We start from the raw sequence: 20336 nt of genomic DNA on the forward strand, positions 1-20336 counted from the left end.
TTTTTTTTTGAAAAACTAAACAATTACCCCTTTATTTGCATTCGTATTATTATAATGTGAAATATAGATAATAGTTAAATAGCATGGAAAAGAGTACTTTACTTAGGTGATAGGAACATGCTAGAAATATTACTATTAAGCCTTCTTACAGTCCTTGAGGTAAACTTGGTATCTCCGTCTATTAAAGGTTTGATACCTATAAGTACTTTATTAAATACAATAAAATTTATCATTACTATTACTAAGGGTAAAGCATGCAACATCATGATCATCCGTGTACGTATACATACGTGAGAACAACTTCTTGCATGCATGCATACGATAGTTGGAAGTTAAGAATACAGTAGTCGCTTTCACGCATGATTGATTGGGAATAAGAATCAAACAAAAACACACATAGAGTATTCAATTGTTCCGCTGTCGAAGCAAGCAGCAGAGAGTATATATAAAACAACTCTAATCTGTCAAAACCGTCAGCAAGTGCAGACTAAACTGCCACCTTTTCTGCATCCTGATTATTGTATATTTGAGACTTTTGAGATCGATCGGTCCATATAGGAGGATTCGAACCATGTAAAAGATGATCACCCATAAGGTGGTACAGCACAGTGTTCGTATATGTTGCTCAGATTACAAGCTAGCCTCACTATAACCCATTTTACCACTCGGTCATTTTAACCATTTTGATTTCTGAACAATTAATAAGTGTTCTGGTTATGAAGAATCAACATATGCTGGTCGGGAAAAGTACCACTTGTGATTACTGAACATTATTGCTGCAGCAGTGATAGATGTATGCAGTTTGTAGCAGTACAAGATATAGCTGCATTACTACATCAGCAGCAGTAGTATTTAGGTTGCTAATGGCACAGATGAGCACACCCCTGCTCTGCAGAAGCAGCTCTAAATCACGACACAGATTACAGATCACAGACGACAGATCATCGAGCTAGCTAGCTAGATACTTTGATGAAGCTGGAGAGCATATGTGCAGCTACAAATCCAGCGATGCATCCCATGCACATGGTGTGCTGCTACTGCTGTTCGATCATGGCCTGAAGAAGGCAGGGTGAGGGCGGCCGGCGCACTGGAAGGAGGTGTTCTTGAGGTGCTCCGGCGCGTTCTCGAACGAGTGCCTCCTCGCCAGCGAGAGGATCTTCTTGTCGGCGGCGACGAAGTAGGCCATCCCGGCCGCCGTGCAGATGATCAGCGCCTGCCCCGTCGGATTGATGTTCGCCTTCGCCCATGGCAGCATCCTCACGCTCGCCAGCTGAATTGAAACACACAAATTCAGCTAAATCAGTACTGAAACTCGCAATCTCGACCAGCTGAAGAACTGACACAAGGTGAGGAAGAAGAAGAAGATACTGACGGTTGGAACAGCAGAGGCGATGGTCGCAACCGCTGCCGCCTTCACCCCAGCAATGTTCGCCTCTGCATACGCATCAGTTCATATATATTCAGATCGATGAGCAAGCAGTTCATCATCCTAGCTAGCACTACACGTTCCAGATCCAAATAACATCCTATACATCTACATGTTTTTGCATGAAAACTATGCGTACCCTTCGAGCAGCGCTTGGCGAGGGCAAGCTTCTGGTCCAGGTGAGCACGAGTCACCGTATTCGCCATTGATCCTGTATATATCCAATCCAAATCTAAGCTAGTTTTGCTACTGAAATTTGTGTAGTGCAGACAGAGTAATTAAGCAACCCAATTAGCTCGTTAATTCTGGGTGCAGCGAGAGAGAGAGATGGATTGGAGAGCCATGGCGCTGCGAGAATTTATAGGCAGCCAAAGCGGATGAAATCGGTGGACGAGGTAGATAGGAAGGAGGAGGTAGGAGGCCGTGGTTTTGGGCGAAACCATGTACGCACGTGTGGCATCGTCCGTCGTCTGCTTGCTCCGTCCATCCGTCCATCCATGGCCGGCCATGCACGCGTCCTCTGATGGTTTGATTTGCTGATCGATGCAGCGGCAGTACAGGTCGGTGCATGGGACTCTCTGCGACTCTGCCCAAGCTGGATTAATCTAATCCACTCGCCACTGATGGAATCCCACAACGTCTCACAGGGCGCCCAAGACATGAATGAATCATCGAAATGGATGCAATTTCGAGCTCTCTCTGATCTCTCTCACTTGGGCTTAACCTACTCTGTGCATGCATGTAGATTCCCGGCAAATGAATCGGTGGAGGGGCGAGTAGTTAATTAGTGGTGCGGTATATTTAAAAATATTGGAAAGAAAATTTATATACATGTTCTTATCCATCTAAAAAGTAAGATTGAAAAATAAATTTTAGTGAAAAACCTTAAAATAAACTTTAAATTTAAAATTTAAAATTTGGTTTATAAGCAAAGGGGAATAAAAAAGAGAGGGCGTAGAAGTAAGCAGTTAAGCACTACTGCTCTGTTTACTAGTTAGTCAATTTGTCTGCACCTAATCATGTGAGTTCCCGGTCAGATTCAACGTTTCTGCGAGTACTAGATGCTGCTAAGTGCTAGTAACCAAATGGCCACCAAGACACATGTCAACAAGTCAAGCCTCACTGTATTGATCTGCAAGTTTCTTCCAAACCTGTTTTAAAAATAGCATCCTTACTGTCGCATCAGAAACAGCAGTATATCCTAGCATCCAAGGTGCAACACACAACAAGTACATCGAAATACATAATCACTCATTTCTGGTACTGGTAATTAACCAGTAATCATCTAGCAGTAGCAGTTACTAGCAAGTAGCATTATTTTTTCTCACCCTTTTCTTTCTCTGAAACTGAAAACTGAAAATGGAGATGGATCCGTATCATGGTGGATCTGCCATTCTGCCGTCAGTTTTGGGCATTTCTGGGGCGGCGGGAAGCCTGAAACTGTGTGGCGCTCCCAGTTTTCGGCTGGGCTTAGCAGCTAGCTTTAGCCGACGTCACTGCCATCTCTCTCTAATCTCTATCTCTCTGTGGGCTACCACTCTTGTCATCTTGTCTCCATGCTCACTGCTGCCCCACTCAAAGTCCGGATCGCTTATCCGCTTCTGAACTTTTGATGCCATCTCATCTTATCACCAAGATCCATCCAACTTTGCTTTACTGACAATCTACTGAATCTTTTCGTATACTCACTTTAATTACTGTTCAATTGATAACTGGTGGTAAGTAGCAGAAAAATCTGTGTATGGATTAGTAAGGATCAGCTAAGCAGCTAGCTACTGTAGATGATTAGATGAATCAATCAGTGCCCATGGTATAGATCAGATCAGCATCCTCCTCCCTGCTTTTTTCACTGTGTCCATGGCAGCTGCTGCCGTTAAACAGTTGATGCATTGACTCTCTCTCTCTCTCTCTCTCTATCTATCTCTGCGACTCTGCCCTGTCTGTCAGCGAGACAGATGAAGGTTGGCTGAAGATATTTTATCTCATTCTCTACAAAACCAGCGGCAGTTTAGCAGCTTGATTTGGGAGATGGAACTTTGTTCGTGCATCAATCGGTTAATATTTGCCGTATTTGAGCTGAGATGATGCTCTCTTGGTCTCAAAATGTAGCATCTAGAATATGACTTGACGATAAGCTATGCCTGACGAGTTGACGTCGCCATGTATCAGTTGCAGATCGTCATACCGTTGCTCCGTATATACTTCATTTTTGAAGGCTCACATCACCATTAATTGTTCTTTTCATGGTGCACGCTAAAACATCTTTACACCGCTTCAGTACTACCATACGTGCTGGAGTATCTGCAAATCTTTTAGCTAAAAAATACAGCCTTCTTGGCTTCACTCAAACTAACCAGAAAGCCATTATGTTTTATTCATCTTTTGGTTTTTTATGTTTTTTTTTCCTTCTCTTCTTCTGGCAAGAAAATGTTCTAATTTTTTCCTGAATAATATTCACACAAGAGTTTCAGAGAATTCAGAAGCGAGTGAAGAAACGGAGTACTAGCTCCCATTGATTTCATCATCATCATCAACAACAGCAAGACAGAGCTAATTACATTACAACCACCATTACACAACAAAACAAAGCCATATTGCTCAGTAGTTTAGTTTAATTATTCAGGGCTCCATCAGCCACTGGGAAGTTCAGTGCTGCTCATGGCCTGAAGAAGGCCGGGTGGGGGCGGGCGGCGCCCTGGAAGGAGGTGTTCTTGAGGTGCTCCGGCGCGGCCTCGAACGAGTGCCTCCTCGCCAGCGAGAGGATCTTCTTGTCGGCGGCGACGAAGTAGGCCATCCCGGCCGCCGTGCAGATGATCAGCGCCTGCCCCGTCGGGTTGATGTTCGCCTTCGCCCATGGCAGCATCCTCACGCTCGCCAGCTGAAACAAACCATGGCAAGATCAGTCGCTGTCCGTCCAGCGAGATGCAATGTCAAAGAAGCTCTCGACGTCTCGTACCGTTGGGACGGCTGACGCCACCGTCGCCACCGCCGCCGCCTTGGCTCCGGCGAGCGTCGCCTCTGCAACAATTTCCCACCAACCAGTGTCAGAACCGAGCAATACTGTATATGCATTCATCGAACCGAGAGCTAAGAGATGTTCACCTCGGGAGCAGCGTTTTGCGAGGGCGAGCTTCTGGTCGAGGTAGGCACGACTCACCGTCGTCATCTTCTTCCTCAGTTCTTCTACAACAACAACAGCAACAACTAACCAAGAACAGCTAGAAGCAGAGATGATTTTAGCACTAGCTGAATAGCCGATTACTACTCTGAACCTGAGCTTGAGTCTAAGTTCGAGTTCGAGTTTAGTTTGATTGCATTGCCAAGAGAGCAAAGAAGCAGTGAGATTTATAGCCATGGAAACAAGAAAAGGTGGCGAGCGATCGATTGCGGCCACGGTTTTGAGCAGAAACCCACGAGCCGCCGGCCGGGGGGCAGGTTCAGTGGACCTGTGCTTCCGGAGTTTTACTCGTCTGGGAGCCATGGAAGTTGGTGGCCAACCTGCACACTGCACTCCACTCGTCATTCAGATGGTATCAGCACTGTGCGCTTTACGGGACCAACGGATTTGAGCCTGAAACTGCGGTGCACCCACAGGGTTTGGGGGTTCGATGAGGCGAGAATAACTGAATATTTTTGGTTGGTAAATTGGTTGGTTTCTTTTCTACCCAAATCTGAATTGTTCTTCAGGATGAGAGATCTGGTTAGGTGGAATAACTCTAGTTAATTAGCTGCTTGTAGTATAGGTAGAACGTAGTTAGTGTGTGCACCCTACGTTCCAAAATATATAAGCATTTTATTAGACTTTTTACCACCGTACAAATATTTCCGCGCTGATTTTCTATATCATATTTTTTTTGTTCTGAATGATCTGAATTTAAGTTTGACCCATGGAATAACTAAAAGAGAATATTTTAATTAAATCTTTGTATTTATCAACTAAGTTAAAAATTGTTGTATTTTAGAACAGATGTATTAGTTCCGGAAATAAGTTGATGACCTCAAGTTTTCTCCTAACATAACGTAGTCCAAAAGAAACACAATTCGCTGGATTCAAAGCGCTGAAAAATTCGATTGTGCTGGGGAGACAGAGACAGAGAGAGACTTATAGTGATGGAGTCAAAAGGGTGACCCAATTAGGGAGAATCGATTCAACACGCATATGCATTAGGTTTTTCAGTTTGACAAACACGGATTTTTTTACTCATGTTTACTTGATCTACATCCGTAGATTCGGCTGAGAAATGGAGCAAAATTTTCACGTGTGCCTAAACCCGGCACGTTGTTCTCTGAAGAACAAGGTAGGTGAGTGATGCTGCCACAGTAAACAGCTGAATTTTTTACTGCAATTTGATGATGCAACGGGCCGCTCGTTTTTTCTTTTTTTCATTTTTTGTTGTTGTTTTTTGCCATCAGTTTTGCTCTGAATCCGTGGATGGATGTGCCGCGTGGTCGCCGGCAGTTTTTGCGATCGCTCCGACGACGAACGCCGCCGCCGCGCAAAAACGAACAAAAAACAAAAACGCTCCTAGTTTTCGGGCAAAACCGGCAAAGTCAGCAACGTCGTCGTCGCTCTCTCGCAAAAGACACCAACGCTTATTTTTCAATTTTGTTTTATATATGCTGCTTTTCTGGTAGGTGAGTTCATGCTGGTTTTGATTGCTTGCCTTAACTTTCTTTCTAGACGTTTTGCATGTTGCTCTGGCCCCACCTGTCAGGCCGGCACTGTAGGCAGATTAATGGAACACCGTACCGAAATGAGGAAGTACTTAAACGTGAATACAATGATAAAATAGTATTAAAGTGGTCTAGTAAACCTTAATCATCGATATCTTGGCCTCAATTTTCGAGTGTAACCATTGTTAAATTAACCTTTTCCTCAAAAAGGATCACTGTAAATCTGGAGTCAATCGAAAAGCAGGGCATCGTCTTCTGGGCGACCGGCCTCTGAGTTTTCTGAAACAGCAAGATCGATCGATCGATCGCCGGGCTGGAAAACCATATGCCGTCGGTTGATCGTCGACGGCGTGGGGCGCTCCCGGTTTCTGGCCGTCGCCGTCGGCACCGGCCCCCACCACCGTGCTAACTGACATGCCGTCCTGTTCATAGGTGTTCTAAAATACTCTAATTAATATAGACAGTTAGTTTCTTTTATATCGGGACTATTTATAATACCTTATTATAGATTATCTTTTACTGATTGCACGATCAGAATTCATGGTTATGATTCTTGTACCGATAACACTATTAGTAGAATACTATATGTATGAGCATTATAGCCGAGAGGGTGATCGTTTAGCTTATTATTTAGGGAAAAAATCAAACAGTATATTTATAAATAAAAAATAATTTATAAATAAAATTTTAATACATGTATCTAATCAGAAGTGAAAAGATAAACAAGCTCTCCTACGTGCATTTTGTATCTTATCCGATATAAATCTCCATCAATGTGGGCTCTGCCTTTCTGCAACTCTCTCATTTTAGCACACAAAAATGCTAAAGGCTGTTGGCTCTTTGCGTTGCCAGCTGCTGCTGAATGCTGATGTATGACTTTGTGCGCCGCAATTTGATTTCTTCGCAGCTGATACTAATCAGCTGCTTCTGCTTCGACCAAGCTACGGTACTGTTACCGTCTCATCTTTTCGCTTATCTTTATATTTATAAATCCAAATTTAAATTTTAATTTTAAATTAAAATTAATTTTAGGATTATTTTATCGTATTTTTTCTAGCCTTATTTTAATCGCTAAGGATAATTATATAAAAGTATTGTTTATAAATTATTTTTCATTTATAAATATGTTATTTTGTTTTTTCTTTAGAAAAAACAATAGATGGGCACCTTTGCTCTACGGTTTGAGGCCTGAAAAGCGATTAGTTGGTGATGCTGTTGCTTATAGCTAGCTGGGTGAAAAATGTCAGAAATTTTATGAAAGAACTTAATTAATCTAACCTTTTCTAATTTAAGGATGCGTTTGTTTTCAGGGATAGGATGGGTTGGGACAGAGCCAACCCATTTCTACCTTGTTTGGTTGGTGGATGGGTGAGATGGGTTGGACCCCAACAAATCCCATCAAAACGGTGGAACGGATCCGTCCCAGGACGTACAGATAGGTGTTCATTTTATTTAGTAAATTTATTTAAAATATATTACATGTATAAATATATATTCAATTACTTTGGGTTATTCGTATATTAATCCTAGTATTTAATATTTTATTTTGGATACGAGAGATAACCTTTATCCCATCTCATCCCTTCAACCAGACAAAAAAAACAGGTATAACCCATCCCATCTCATCCCTTACACAAAAAAAAAGTCTCATCTATCTAACCAAACAGAAAAATAGAACCAACACATCCTACGATCAAATAGACCCAACCCAACCCATCTCGTCCACGAACCAAACACTCCTATAGATACATACAAGAGTTTTTTGCGATGCTCCTGTTCGTGTTGATTGAACTAATCTAGCTTTATTAATTTAATAGATCAGATTTAGTTATACTATCATAATTATTGAAAATAGAATATTTTTACTAGTAGTAAAAAAATAAATTAACAGTCAAAGATTCTTATACAAAATTGTAAAATAGAGCACTTTATTATGTGTAGTAAATAATCTGACAGGCAGTTGAAATTTGTTTGCGTTCGAATTCGAAGAGCAAGAAACAACTTGTCGACTGCACATGAACCATAACCTCCACATCACTCTAGTCTCTAATAATTCATTCACGAGTTCAAAAGATTGTTTATTACAAGCTGGATCATGCATTAATTACACTGCATCAAAGCAAGCTTCTGCATTTCATGCATGGACAGCACAGGGAAGCATCCCTGTTCTGAAGCAGATAGCAAAGCAGCAGTTTTTGTACATAGCTGATCAGGAAGTGCTCGTGAGTCATGCCATCGTTCGATCATGGCCTGAAGAAGGCCGGGTGGGGGCGGGCGGCGCCCTGGAAGGACGTGTTCTTGAGGTGCTCCGGCGCGGCCTCGAACGAGTGCCTCCTCGCCAGCGAGAGGATCTTCTTGTCGGCGGCGACGAAGTAGGCCATCCCGGCCGCCGTGCAGATGATCAGCGCCTGCCCCGTCGGGTTGATGTTCGCCTTCGCCCATGGCAGCATCCTCACGCTCGCCAGCTGACCGAAACACACAAATTCAGCTAAATCAGTAATGAAACTCACCATCTCGACCAGCTGAAGAAGAAGAAGAAGATACTGACCGTTGGAACGGCAGAGGCGATGGTCGCGACGGCTGCCGCCTTAACCCCAGCAAGGTTCGCCTCTGCAGACAACGCATATACATATTGCATCAGTTCATACTCAGCTCAGCAGTCAGCGCATTAGAGCCGTCGACGAAAGCCATGAATAATCTGTAGACGGACGGACGGACCACGAGAGCAGCGCTTGGCGAGGGCGAGCCTCTGGTCCAGGTACGCACGGGTCACCGTCGTCGACATGGCGGATCGAATCGGATCGGTCGATGTAGCTGAAGATTAGCCGGAGGGAGATGGAGATATATAAGTCAGACAGACCAGTACTGATGATCTACTGAATTCAGTGTGCGAAGGAGATGTGATATGCAGATGCAGGGGAGCTCTGAATTTATAGGCAGCAGCAGCAACTGCAACGAGAGGGAGGGACAAGAGAGAGAGAGAGGAGGATGATGATGCGAGGGCAGCAAGGTGGGGAGCACCCAGGAGAGGAGAGGAGACGACCATGGTTTTGAGCTGAAACCACGAGTGGAGTGGAGTGGAGTGCAGTGAGTAGTCGGGAGGCGGTTGTGGGTCGGTGGCATTGGCACCCCTTGTTTTCTCTGCTGCACTTCTCCACGTATGTATACAGCTTATCCGTATTCCTACGCTTTGCATGTGTGTTCTTTTTTTTTCTAACTTTTGCTTCGTCGTTTTCTGAATTTGTGCTTCACGACTCGCTTTTTGTAGATATTTTCTATTCAAAACTTGTCTTAATAACCATAGCAACCCCAATTTTTATTTAATTAACCATACACTAATTATTTGCTCGGTTTACGTGCACGGAGGATTAGTTAACACCGTACGTACGCATTCCGACAGAGTACATGGGCCGAATAGAAAATACGCACAAATATGATGTAATGTTTATTGAAATCTCGGATGAACTACTAAACACATTGAAAAGTTTAAAACCTCGCACATGAAATCTTAAGTCGCGGGAAGATGAAAGCATGAGGTAGGGCTTCATGCTTTTTTCGGAAAAAAAATTAATATGGGCTGTCCAGCAATTTTATAGGAATAGCAAAGGAATTTGTTATGTTAAATCCTCGTTCCAAAATACTATACACGCAAACCCTACCGTCGGCAAGATCTATAGAATAACGAAGTCACCACGGACACATCGTCTTTCACTGAAAGCACAAAGTCATTAGAATCCTAAAAAATTCGCTCCAAAAAAATCAAACTCAGAAACTCAAATGCTACTGAGGTCTTATATAACCACTAGGCTACATGACATTTTGCCTATAAAAGATAAACTCACCCGTTCTTCAGAAAATTCTCCGCTTTTCCGTTGTTCTAAAAAGCCCTTAAAGAGGGTATAACATAAACTCACCTGTTCTTCAGAAAATTCTCCGCTTTCCCGCTTTCCCGTTGTTCTAAAGAGCCCTCAAAGATAGGAGGTGAATAGAGCCGTCCAGAACACAGCAGCACGTGGAAGGTGACACTGGCCGGTTTGTCATGTCAGTCGATCTGCCAAACCTCTGATTACACATTTTAATACTACCTCCAAAATTTGTATATTTCGGCGTCCTGCGTTCGACTGTTTATTTTATATGAAAATTTTATAAAAAAGCAAAAAATAGTTATACATAAATTATTATTTATGTTTTATTATCTAGCAATGATAGAAATACTAATTATAAAACTTTTTAGATAAAATGGTTAGTCAAACAATCGAACATAATCAGTGTAAAAGTGTACTCTTTGTGAGACCGAAGGAGTAAGGTTTGTCAGTCTGCTAACCCTCTGATCACATATCTTTAATAGAACAATGTTAGGGTAACTTTTACATGATGCAATGGTCGTAGCGCAGTAAAATTTATATCTAACTATATATTTTTATAAGTATATTAAAGATTTTATTCCAAACTTTAGTAAGATATATGTATCAATTTATTTATTTTAAAATGATATATATATGATATATAATTTTATCGCAGAGTTATATTTTTTAGTTTCAACATTATCTTTACAGTTTAGTGATTACAGTTTAGTGATGTAGTAGAATAAAATTAGATCCTTTGAATCTAAAATAGCGAATGGCTCAACATCGTTTAAGGGTACCTAAAAAAAATCATCAGGGATGGATAAGAGAGGAGAGGCAACTGCATCGGATGGATCGCTGGGAAGGAAGAAGCAGCATGTGTGTGTGTGCACTGTGCAGCGTGCTGCTGCCCTCGGTTTTGGGCCAGATTCATCGCAGCAGAGATGGCGCTGCCGCTCCCAGGTTTCGGCCGAACCGGGGACGGTGCCAACGAAACCGCGAGCGGTTTGGGCGTTTATGCCTCGGCGATTGCTGCATCTGATCTGCACCGTGTTTGCTTTGCTTCCATGTAGTGTGGGCAGCTCGCAGAGATGCTGGGCTTCGTTTCCGGCCGTGCGATGTTTTGGGCTACAGCTGCACGCAGTGTTAGGCTTTCGATGGTGGAAAAGGTCCATTTTAACTCCCTCGGCTATGACTCATGTATAATTTGGATAAATTTATTGAACCTGGGAAAGTTATTAATTCATAGTGTAAAATTTTGGTATCTCAGGTATAGGTACCAAAGTTCCACAATAAAGAAATGTCGTCCTTAATGTATTATATTAAGAATGGTAAAAAAACTCATATAATTTATTTCCTTTAATCACAAAACTAGGTATATACGCTCCATCATATACCAGAACTGGTTTAGTTTACATCCACAGTGGTTTGGAGGGGCGGTTGTCCGATGTGTTGCTTACGTGACATTTAGTTAAAAAGGAATAAAAATATAAAACATACGCTGGGGACATGTTATTTTCTCACTCATCACTTTTCTCCATGGTGGAGCTACAACGAAGTGGTGGAGGTATCACTCATTGTATTTGTCTTTAGTTTGTTTTTGACCAAATTTAAAATACTTCGGGCGCCTAAATTTAAATTTATGGTTACATATATAATAAAAATTGATGAAATATAGCTGTTTTCAACCGAACATGACCTAAGTACAAAAGGCAGCTGCATTGGATCGCTGTAGGGAAGGAATCAGCATTTTCATCTCTCGATTGGACATTCACTTTTTTCTTATATATTATCTAAATAGTTATATAATTATTTTTTAAAAGATAATAAATTAATATGAGATATATCACTTCGTAACACATGTAAGTTTAGATTTAACTATAGTTAAAACATGCCAGGCTTCTGTTGGGCCGATTCATGTGACGTTAGTAGATTAATTTAACATCACATGTGACTATTTGAGTGTTTTATTGAAAAAACAAATTGACATATTTGTAAATAAAAAATAATTTATAAATAAAAATTTTATATATGTATTTTTAGCCATCTAACAACAATGCTTGAAAAATAAACTTCAGTGGAAAAATCCCAAAATCAACTCCCCAAGTCTAGTCATGATCCCGTCGTTGTTGACTGAAATTAACCTCCAAGTCAATTGCACGCACAGAAATAAACCAATCGTTTCCGGACACAGATATCTCATGCACACTCACACCAACACCTTATATATTTTTAAACCAAATTCTATTAATAAATTAGTTCGTAAGCTAATTATTTATCACATAATATTAATCACGCATACCCCCTAGATCGAGCTCCTATGAGAATATACAGCATTACCATTTTTTCTGCTGGTACGTACGTTGGCAACTTTCTGCACGTATGCTCGTTAGCAGTACCATCAGGTACCAACAAGGACAGCAAGTTTTTCTCAAGTCGGCCCGGGAAAGAAAGATTTAGACCACATAGAGTATTTTGTCGCCAATCATAATCTAGCAATAAGTACGTCAAATTGGGCTATTTATGATATGCTTAACTATTTCATTGCCAACCTGACCGTGTTGAGTTTCTCGAGAGAGGGAAAAAAAATGCAAAGTCTAATGAATCACATGCCAATAAATGGCATTCCAGACATGTTGAAATTTAGGAGACGCTCAAATCCTGAAATGAAATCCATACAAGAACATGCATAAATCAAGCTTAATTAATTAATTAATTAATCGGTCAATCAATTAATTAATTAAATTAATATTGGCTCCTCTTCCTCCTGCCTGTTGCTGCTAGCTGCCTATAAATTGGCACCCAACCCACACACACATGACACATATAAGCCTGATTATTAGATCATGTTTATTAGATTTGGCCATACTGAAATCATGGCAGTTCTCCTGGCCACTGCTGCTGCTGTGTTCCTAGCATCAGGGCTCGTTGCAGAGGCGAGGGTAGTTGCCATCGTCCACGGCGTAGTGCCATGCAGCATCGACACTGTTTCCATGGCTGCTGTGAGCAGCTCTCCGGTGTTCGCCAGTAAGCGATTACTGCACAAGAGAGCAATTTTACGGTACTTGAGTAGCTACACCTAGTATAACGTGTAATTAGTAAACAAAATTACGACACATTAAGAGCAGGTACCATAGCAGACTATAAGCCAGCTATAAATATATTTTAAAAAGATACAGGAGGAGAGAGAAGAGCATCAAACTATATATTTGTAGCCAACGGCAGTATGGATTGCAAGACATAATATGTATATGACATGTAGGTCTAAATATTAATAGAGTAGTATATGTTTTGTAGGTAACTATTATATGAATTGAATGTTAAATTGATTGTAGATAATTTAGAGCTATACTGTGATACTTGCTTTAAAATCTATCGTATGCACGCATGCAGATGCTAGCGTGCATCTGGTGGTCGGCGGCAACGACGACGGCAACCTGATCAGCACACGCACGAGGACGAACAGCAAGGGCCATTTCAAGATGGTACTCAACGTGACGTCGAGCGACATGATGGCCGCCCTGCAGGCGGGCGGCAGGGTGGTGGTGACCACCCCGCCGGCGGCGTGCGACTCGTCCCTCCCCGCCGCCGGGACGCTGACGGCGCCGCTGCTCCCGCTCGGCTCCAGGAGCCTCCTCGCCGGCGCCGGCGGCTCCTCTTCTCCGGCGGACGACGACGACCAGCTGCGCGACGCCATTGACGATCTGTGTGGGTTTCTCGGCGACCCTGATCGTCTTGCTGCCGCAGGAGCAGGCTTGGCTGTTGATCTCGCCTGCGTCGCTGTCAGCCTAGCTGTTCTTCTGGGCGGCAACGACACCATCCCTGCAGCATCTTATGATGTTAACAGTGGTACGCTCGATGGTTTCACTGCTCTTGGCGTCGGACCCGTCTCCTACTCTGCTGCCAATTGATGCTGCTAATTGCAATGCCTGGCTATAACTAATCAATATGAATAAGAATGTCATTGGTGTATCTGTTAATCCTAAGAATCAACAAATCTTCAGATTTTTTTAATAGGTACAACAAAATTTGCCAGGCTTCGAACCAATCTCCATCATTTCGACATATGCAGGAACCATTGAATGAACCAAATCTGAGCAAATGTTTCTCCCACAAACAAGCAAATCCTTAACACGCGCGTAAAGCTTTTGCTCGTTCACGAAAAATCAAAAAATGTTTCAGTTTGTAACTTTGTATCTTTCTGTTTTGAAAGAAAAAGAAACGAAAAAAAATTAAACTGTGCTGGAGTCGTGCCGGTTTGATTCTTGACCACACGATCTCCATCGGACGGTCCCGTGAGCCGAGGGTGGTCGGAGGAGAAGGGTCTGTTTGGGGAGCTTCTCCAAGTTACAGCTTTTTTCAGAAACTGCTTCTGTCAGAAACTTTTTCAAACGATTCACAGTTTCTGAGAAGATTCTAAAAAATAAACTAAGAATCCAGAATCTAAAAAAGCTAGGTTTAGAAGCTTTTCCATATTCTCAGATGCTGGCTACCAAGCAGTTGCTTCTCGAATCTAAAGCTTTTTAAACAGGCCCGAAATCTCCGACCACCGCCTCCGGCGAGCCACCGTGCAGAGGGCGTGAGGTTATCGTCCCGACAGGTAGGAGAGCGCGAACGAGTTGCTGAGCCCCGACGACGTCGCCCGCATCCCGCCGCCGCTGGCCGGCGGCGGCAGCCCGAACGGTCCGGGGCCGCGCGACGGGTCGAGCGAGAGGAGGTCGACCACGATCATGTCCGACGGCGGCGGGGCCTCCACGGCCTCCGCCGCGGCGCCGCGCCCCTCGAGCATCTCCACCACGCGCGCCATGGACGGCCGCGCGCTGGCCTTCTCCTGCGCGCACCATAGCGCCACGTGGACCAGCCTCCGCACCGCCGCCTCCTCCACGGCCTCGCCGGACTCCACCACCCGCCTGTCCAGCACCTCCATCACCCGCCCCTCCCTCGCCTTGTCGGCGGCGACCTTGGGGAAGTACGTCCACCGCGGCGACGACGACGACGACGCGTGGTTGTCCTCCGCCTGCAGGTTGCGCCGCCCACCGACCATCTCGAGCAGCACGAGCCCGTAGCTGTACACGTCGGACTTCTCCGTGATCCCCACGCCGAGCAGCCACTCCGGCGCCAGGTACCCCGTCGTGCCGCGCACCGTCGTCACCACCCGGCTCTGCTCCTTCCCCATCAGCTTCGACAGCCCGAAGTCGGAGAGGAGGCCGCGGAATCCGTCGTCGAGGAGGATGTTCTCCGGCTTCACGTCGAGGTGCAGCACCTTGTTGCGGCAGTCGTGGTGCAAGTACGCGAGCGCCCTCGCCACGTCGACGGCGACCTGGTACCGCGCCGCCCACGGCAGGAACCGCCGGCGATCGCCGGAGTGCGGGAAGATCCACTTGTCGAGGGAGCCGTGCTCCATGTACTCGTAGACGAGGAAGCGAGGGCCGCGCGGGACGAGGCAAAAGCCGACGAGCCGCACCAGGTGGACGTGCTGCGCGCTGGCGATCGCCGACACCTCCGACTTGAACTCCTTGTCGACGTGGTCGGCGCCGTCGATCCGCTTCACCGCCACGGCCGTGCCGTCGTCGAGGATGCCCTTGAACACCGTCCCCGACGACCCCCGCCCCACCGTGTACTGGAACCCGTCCGTCGCCGCCGCCAGCGCCTCGAACGAGAACTTGCACGGCAGCCCGGCGACCTTGCGGAAGTAGCTGTACTCCACGCGGAGCTGCTCCTCGCCGTCCATGGACGGCCGCCTCGCCATGCGCTCCGCCCGCCTCCGGGCGCTCAGCGCGTGGTGCAGCAGCGTCACGACCGACGCCGACAGGGCGGACGACACGATGACGGCGGTGGCGAGGAAGAACGGCCTCGACAGCCGGAAGCGGAGGTAGAGAGCGAGCTCGAGGACCAGCAGCACGGCGACGCCCGTGCCGGCGAGGATCTTGGCCTTCTTGCTCTCCATCGATGATGGATCACACCATCACCGGCCGGCCGGCGACGCCGCTCGCCATTGCTGGTTTCCCAAGATCAGTTCTTGCACACTTGCCTGTGTTAATTCCGAAATTTTGACAAGATGGGTAGTAATTAATACATAGGGAGAAAACATGTGAATTCTTAAGAATGATAGCTACATTTCAACTAACATTTGGGCTTTATCTTGCAGCGGCAAAGAGCTGACCTGATCAAAATTTTTCATTAAAGAAAAGAAGAGGAAATGATAGGTCGGTGTGGAGATCAGGAACGGTTCAAATCAAGAAAAATGGATTAAATTGCATTGCAAAATGGAATTATGCCACGCCGAATTCGTCCAAATTTTCAGTATTCTGTGGGAGAAAGAACACTTTGGTTGAATGCCTCTTCACTTGAATGACATCAGTGTACAGTGATGTGTGTGGTGTGTGGTGGTGGTTTGGCCAAATCCAAGTTTGAATGCCTCAGTCTCATTCATCAAAGCAACAAATTACCCACGTAAGCAGCTGGAAATTAAGGATCATATAAAAAAATTACACATTTGACTGTTTCATCGAACTGCTCTGTTATCATTAAAGATCAAACATTCAAACTCAGACAACTGAACTGGATAGGAGGGAGAAGGATCATCAGAATGTTGACTTTCATTTGTTTAGAGTTCATTGAACAGGGCCAAATGTGTGGGAAATTATCAGATAACAGGTCATCCACCAAAGTTCAGGTGACCATTGAACATGGGATCATCCAAAACAAACAAACAAACATATCTATCTTGATTCGACTACGGTGTGCTGAAAAAGAAAAGTACATCATTGTTTACTGGATCATGTTATTTGCATGAACAAATCTCTAAAAAAGACAACTGTGTTTTCCAAAACCCGATGCTGCTCCAAGTCATCAGAATTGAGGGTTGACATGGATATGGCCATATCCAGTGTTTTATTACTAGAGATGACTTCTCCAACCTTAATGATGGTGGTGATCGTCGTCTTCGTCATCATGCCCATCAGGGTTTCCTCCTTCTCCTATCACCTCAAGCTGTGAACATGAAGTTGGAAGTTGATAGCTCAGTAAACATGAAGGCAGCATACAAACACGCGTGATTTAGCGTCTCATGCCAAAATTGCTCTCACAAGGCAACCGAATTTGTCAACAGAAAACACCAACATACCGTGAAATACTGCGTGCAGACAGGGCATTCATGTGGCTTGCCTTTCTCCAACCAAAACCACACAACGTCATGTTCATCCTCTGAAAATATCAAACATTGCCGTTTGCAGTTTAAGTTAATTCAGTTGGTAGTGAGTCAGTGTACATTTATAGAAAATATGCAAGAGATGACACTATAAGCTTCTTTTTCGTTTGTCACGAGCGTAGGATCTAGTGTGCACAGATGCTATACCTCCGTCACCGCCGGGACAACCAACAATCCTCTTGTTGTAGTATGACTGAATAACAGCTGGAGCTTCCTATACAACAAGGACATGCATATTGATTCAGTTTGATCACACAGGAGTGAAATGACTGAACAGTGACACAAAAGGTACAAAGGAACCAAATCAAAGTTAGACACAACACTCTAAAAAGTACTAATCATCAACATGCTAAAAACAAATGGAAGTAGCGCCCATTAATACACCCATGCTAATAACCTTATCAGATGACACCTAAGCAAGTTGCGGGGCAAAGTTATGGAACACTATTCGTGGGAAAACAGGGGTAATAAAACAAAACAAACCACTGAATGAAATCAATAGAGTAATCTAAACTTAGAGATAAGAGATATATGGGAAAAGGAAGAATTTTGAAAACACTTCACTTTTTTATTGGCTGGAGGTAGACAGCAAAGAAATTGCAAGTTCATGAATCATTATTGAGCATTGAACAACTAAAAGGTCCAACACTGCTGGAGTGCTGGTTCAACTAGAAAATTCCATATTAGCCAGGGTCCACCTTGACAGAAACCAAACTCACAAAATACACTAGCAGTGTTTTCCAAGTGAAACCACAATTCTTTGAGCATGTAAAGGAATGGTCTTAATGTGAAACTACAAACAAACAAGAAAAAAATAAATAGAACAATTCTCAAAAGAAAGGACAGCGTGAAAAGAAAATCAAGATGCCTGCAAGTACTAATATAATAGATACTATTTGACGTTGGTTAGTTCAAAAGAGTGGAGTATAAGATATGCCACCAGAATTAATGTATGAAAATTCAGAATGTTATAACCTACAAAATCCTCAAATCTATTTAACACACTGAAAAAATGTTCTGCTACGGCTAACATTAATACAAAAAACAAACAAAACCTCTTATTGGCACAAAGGCAACACAGCCCAACCTTTGTTAAGCAAGCACATCCAACAAGTCAACAAAACAGCCACTTAGAAAATTCTGAATGCTATAGTGCTAAGTTTTCACATGCTAGAGGACACTAAGTGGACAACGTAGCATGCATACAGCCAGGATAAAACGTCAGTTGCCATTATCCCACCAAATCACACATTAGTGTAAACATAAACAACATTACCTATGATGGAGCGATTTCATGAACAGGAAATGTTTTGCCTGCTAAAACTTCTCTATGCAGAGAAAAGAACCAGTGGCAGAACTCATATTGTAATCTCACATATTCATATCCAGTAAACAAAATCCCAGCCATGACCCCTGCCCGCATCCGCAACATCTGAAGCTAACACCTATCCCCTCACTAATTCCATAGAGGGCAAAGAAAATAAGTTCATTACTACTACTCTGTTTCATAATATAAGATGTTTGACTTTTTTAGTTACAATGTTTGATCATTCGTCTTATTCAAAAATTTAGTACAAATATAAAAAATGTCAAGTCGTGCTTAAAGTTTTTTTGATAATAAAGTAAGTCACAAGCAAAATAAATGATATTTTCATAATTTTTTGAATAAGACAAATGATCAAACATTGCAAGCAAAAAAGTCAAACATCTTATATTATGAAACGGAGCGAGTGCTTCATATCAGAGTGGAACATGTCAAGCTATAAGAGAGCGTTGCATCCAACATCCATGGCCACAAGTCTAAAGACTATATATACATCAGCATTAATTCAGTCCGCATTACGCACTCGCACACTTCATCTAACCAGTCAAATCGATCGCTCTCAAGCACATGCGTCAAAACATCCATTCTATGGATGTGAAATGGAAAGCTCCTACCTTGGTACCGAAGGGCCCGACGGGTGCGTCCATATCAAACCTCTTCTTCCCCTGAAACGAAGATTTTTTTTTTAAAAAAAAATCCAACCTTTCAGCTAAAAAATCAACCCTTTCATCGATAAATCCATAACAAGAGACGAAGCCGAGGCGGCCGAATGGGTTGGTGGTTGACCTGGAGCTCCGCGGCGATCTCCTCCCGCTCGAGCCCGGTGGCGATCGGCATCACATCCTCCACTCTCGTCCTCACCTGCGCCGCATCTGCGGGGGACATTACCGGCCCTGTCAAATCGCCTCCTCACGAGATCGGGGCCGGAGTTTCGGGAGGAATGTTACCGAGCGTGGAGAAGGAGGAAGGCGCCGGCGGCGCGCGGAGGAGGAGACCAGCCGCCGCCGCCGCCGCCGCCGCGGAGGCTCCCGCGATCGCGGGGGAGCGGCAGGTGAGGGCGGAGTGGTGGTGGAGGAGGACGGAGGTGGCGCGCTTCCACATGGTGGGCGGGCGGCGGAGGCGACGCGAGATGGGGAGGCAGGGTGGTGGGTAGAGGAAGAAGGAAAGGAGACAGCTTTGGGCGATTTGGGGTGGTTTTCTCGGCCCACGGAGAACCTCCCCTCCCACTTGGGTGTAAAATTCTCCAAATTTTGCAACGAAATTCGTAAACAAGTGTGTAGTAGAACATTGAGATGGTTGTTTAGATGCTGCTACCGTTTGATTAGTTTGACTTGTTTTAAACTAATTGTTGAGCGTTGATTTCAAGTTCAATTGTAAACTAGAGTTAGTTGCACGGTGGATGACATAGTTTGGTGAACCAATCTGGCTTGATGGTGTACTATTTGTTTTTATATTTATAGTTGTCATGATGGATTGATAGTTGTTTGATTTAAGAAATAATCGACCATAAGTGAGATAACATGAAGCTTCTAGGTCACGTTTGTTCGTGGCTGTAAGTTAACTTATTACTCTCGTTTTTCGCGCGCACGCTTCTTAAACGGTGTATTTTTTGCAAAAAAATTCTATAGAAAAGTTGTTTTAAAAAATCTTATTAATCTATTTTATATTTTTTTAATAATTAATAATAAATTAATCATATATTAATCTAGTACTACGTTTTCTGTGTCAGGATAAGTTAACTTATCTTTATCCAACCGAACACGGCCCTAGTTTACAAAATTTGTTTTTATGCATATTAGATTTGGATAGCAAAAACAAGGAAATAAGACAATGATTAAACATAATATAGAAGCAATT

General features: G+C 43.8%; 5 protein-coding genes across 5 annotated transcripts; all 5 read right to left on the minus strand.

Moving 5' to 3' along the window:
• Positions 1–722: 722 nt before the first annotated feature.
• LOC102699964 (early nodulin-93-like) lies at positions 723–2044 on the minus strand. The gene is made up of 4 exons (XM_006655713.3): positions 1878–2044; positions 1566–1637; positions 1373–1434; positions 723–1270 (listed from the first exon to the last, which is right to left on the minus strand). Exons 1-4 carry the CDS (start codon positions 1933–1935, stop codon positions 1049–1051), a joined length of 414 nt encoding a protein of 137 aa, XP_006655776.2. The 5' UTR covers positions 1936–2044; the 3' UTR covers positions 723–1048.
• Positions 2045–3915: 1871 nt separating this feature from the next.
• On the minus strand, positions 3916–4830 carry LOC102699690. The gene is made up of 3 exons (XM_006655712.3): positions 4529–4830; positions 4383–4444; positions 3916–4304 (listed from the first exon to the last, which is right to left on the minus strand). The coding sequence occupies exons 1-3, from the start codon at positions 4779–4781 to the stop codon at positions 4083–4085; spliced, it is 537 nt and encodes a 178-aa protein (XP_006655775.2). The 5' UTR covers positions 4782–4830; the 3' UTR covers positions 3916–4082.
• Positions 4831–8130: 3300 nt separating this feature from the next.
• On the minus strand, positions 8131–8738 carry LOC121054668 (early nodulin-93-like). Its single transcript, XM_040524857.1, has 2 exons — positions 8649–8738; positions 8131–8565 (listed from the first exon to the last, which is right to left on the minus strand). The coding sequence occupies exons 1-2, from the start codon at positions 8736–8738 to the stop codon at positions 8344–8346; spliced, it is 312 nt and encodes a 103-aa protein (XP_040380791.1). The 3' UTR covers positions 8131–8343.
• A 5310-nt stretch (positions 8739–14048) lies between these two features.
• On the minus strand, positions 14049–16152 carry LOC102714297 (probable receptor-like protein kinase At5g20050). The gene has a single exon (XM_040525055.1). It carries the CDS (start codon positions 15890–15892, stop codon positions 14531–14533), a length of 1362 nt encoding a protein of 453 aa, XP_040380989.1. The 5' UTR covers positions 15893–16152; the 3' UTR covers positions 14049–14530.
• A 371-nt stretch (positions 16153–16523) lies between these two features.
• Positions 16524–19698, minus strand: LOC102714564 (cytochrome c oxidase subunit 5b-1, mitochondrial-like). The gene is made up of 6 exons (XM_040525056.1): positions 19427–19698; positions 19266–19351; positions 19094–19144; positions 17303–17369; positions 17072–17151; positions 16524–16938 (listed from the first exon to the last, which is right to left on the minus strand). Exons 1-6 carry the CDS (start codon positions 19578–19580, stop codon positions 16867–16869), a joined length of 510 nt encoding a protein of 169 aa, XP_040380990.1. The 5' UTR covers positions 19581–19698; the 3' UTR covers positions 16524–16866.
• Between the last annotated feature and the right edge of the window lie 638 nt (positions 19699–20336).

This window comes from Oryza brachyantha, chromosome 6, assembly GCF_000231095.2.
Source record: "Oryza brachyantha chromosome 6, ObraRS2, whole genome shotgun sequence".
Taxonomy (NCBI): domain Eukaryota; kingdom Viridiplantae; phylum Streptophyta; class Magnoliopsida; order Poales; family Poaceae; genus Oryza; species Oryza brachyantha.

What these genes read in the sequence shown, in the direction of transcription:
- LOC102699690 (XM_006655712.3), bottom strand. Translation starts at nt 4,781, where the DNA reads ATGGCTATAAATCTCACTGCTTCTTTGCTCTCTTGGCAATGCAATCAA. An exon ending in CGCAAAACGCTGCTCCCGAG is followed by an intron (nt 4,445 to 4,528) that starts GTGAACATCTCT and finishes AAATTGTTGCAG; the next exon opens with AGGCGACGCTCGCCGGAGCC. An exon ending in TGGCGTCAGCCGTCCCAACG is followed by an intron (nt 4,305 to 4,382) that starts GTACGAGACGTC and finishes GGTTTGTTTCAG; the next exon opens with CTGGCGAGCGTGAGGATGCT.
- LOC102714564 (XM_040525056.1), bottom strand. Translation starts at nt 19,580, where the DNA reads ATGTGGAAGCGCGCCACCTCCGTCCTCCTCCACCACCACTCCGCCCTC. An exon ending in TCGGGCCCTTCGGTACCAAG is followed by an intron (nt 17,370 to 19,093) that starts GTAGGAGCTTTC and finishes CTTGTTGTATAG; the next exon opens with GAAGCTCCAGCTGTTATTCA. An exon ending in TCTGCACGCAGTATTTCACG is followed by an intron (nt 16,939 to 17,071) that starts GTATGTTGGTGT and finishes TCATGTTCACAG; the next exon opens with CTTGAGGTGATAGGAGAAGG.
- LOC102714297 (XM_040525055.1), bottom strand. Translation starts at nt 15,892, where the DNA reads ATGGAGAGCAAGAAGGCCAAGATCCTCGCCGGCACGGGCGTCGCCGTG.
- LOC102699964 (XM_006655713.3), bottom strand. Translation starts at nt 1,935, where the DNA reads ATGGCCGGCCATGGATGGACGGATGGACGGAGCAAGCAGACGACGGAC. An exon ending in GACGACGGACGATGCCACAC is followed by an intron (nt 1,638 to 1,877) that starts GTGCGTACATGG and finishes GGATATATACAG; the next exon opens with GATCAATGGCGAATACGGTG. An exon ending in TCGCCTCTGCTGTTCCAACC is followed by an intron (nt 1,271 to 1,372) that starts GTCAGTATCTTC and finishes GTTTCAATTCAG; the next exon opens with CTGGCGAGCGTGAGGATGCT.
- LOC121054668 (XM_040524857.1), bottom strand. Translation starts at nt 8,738, where the DNA reads ATGCAATATGTATATGCGTTGTCTGCAGAGGCGAACCTTGCTGGGGTT. An exon ending in TCGCCTCTGCCGTTCCAACG is followed by an intron (nt 8,566 to 8,648) that starts GTCAGTATCTTC and finishes TGTTTCGGTCAG; the next exon opens with CTGGCGAGCGTGAGGATGCT.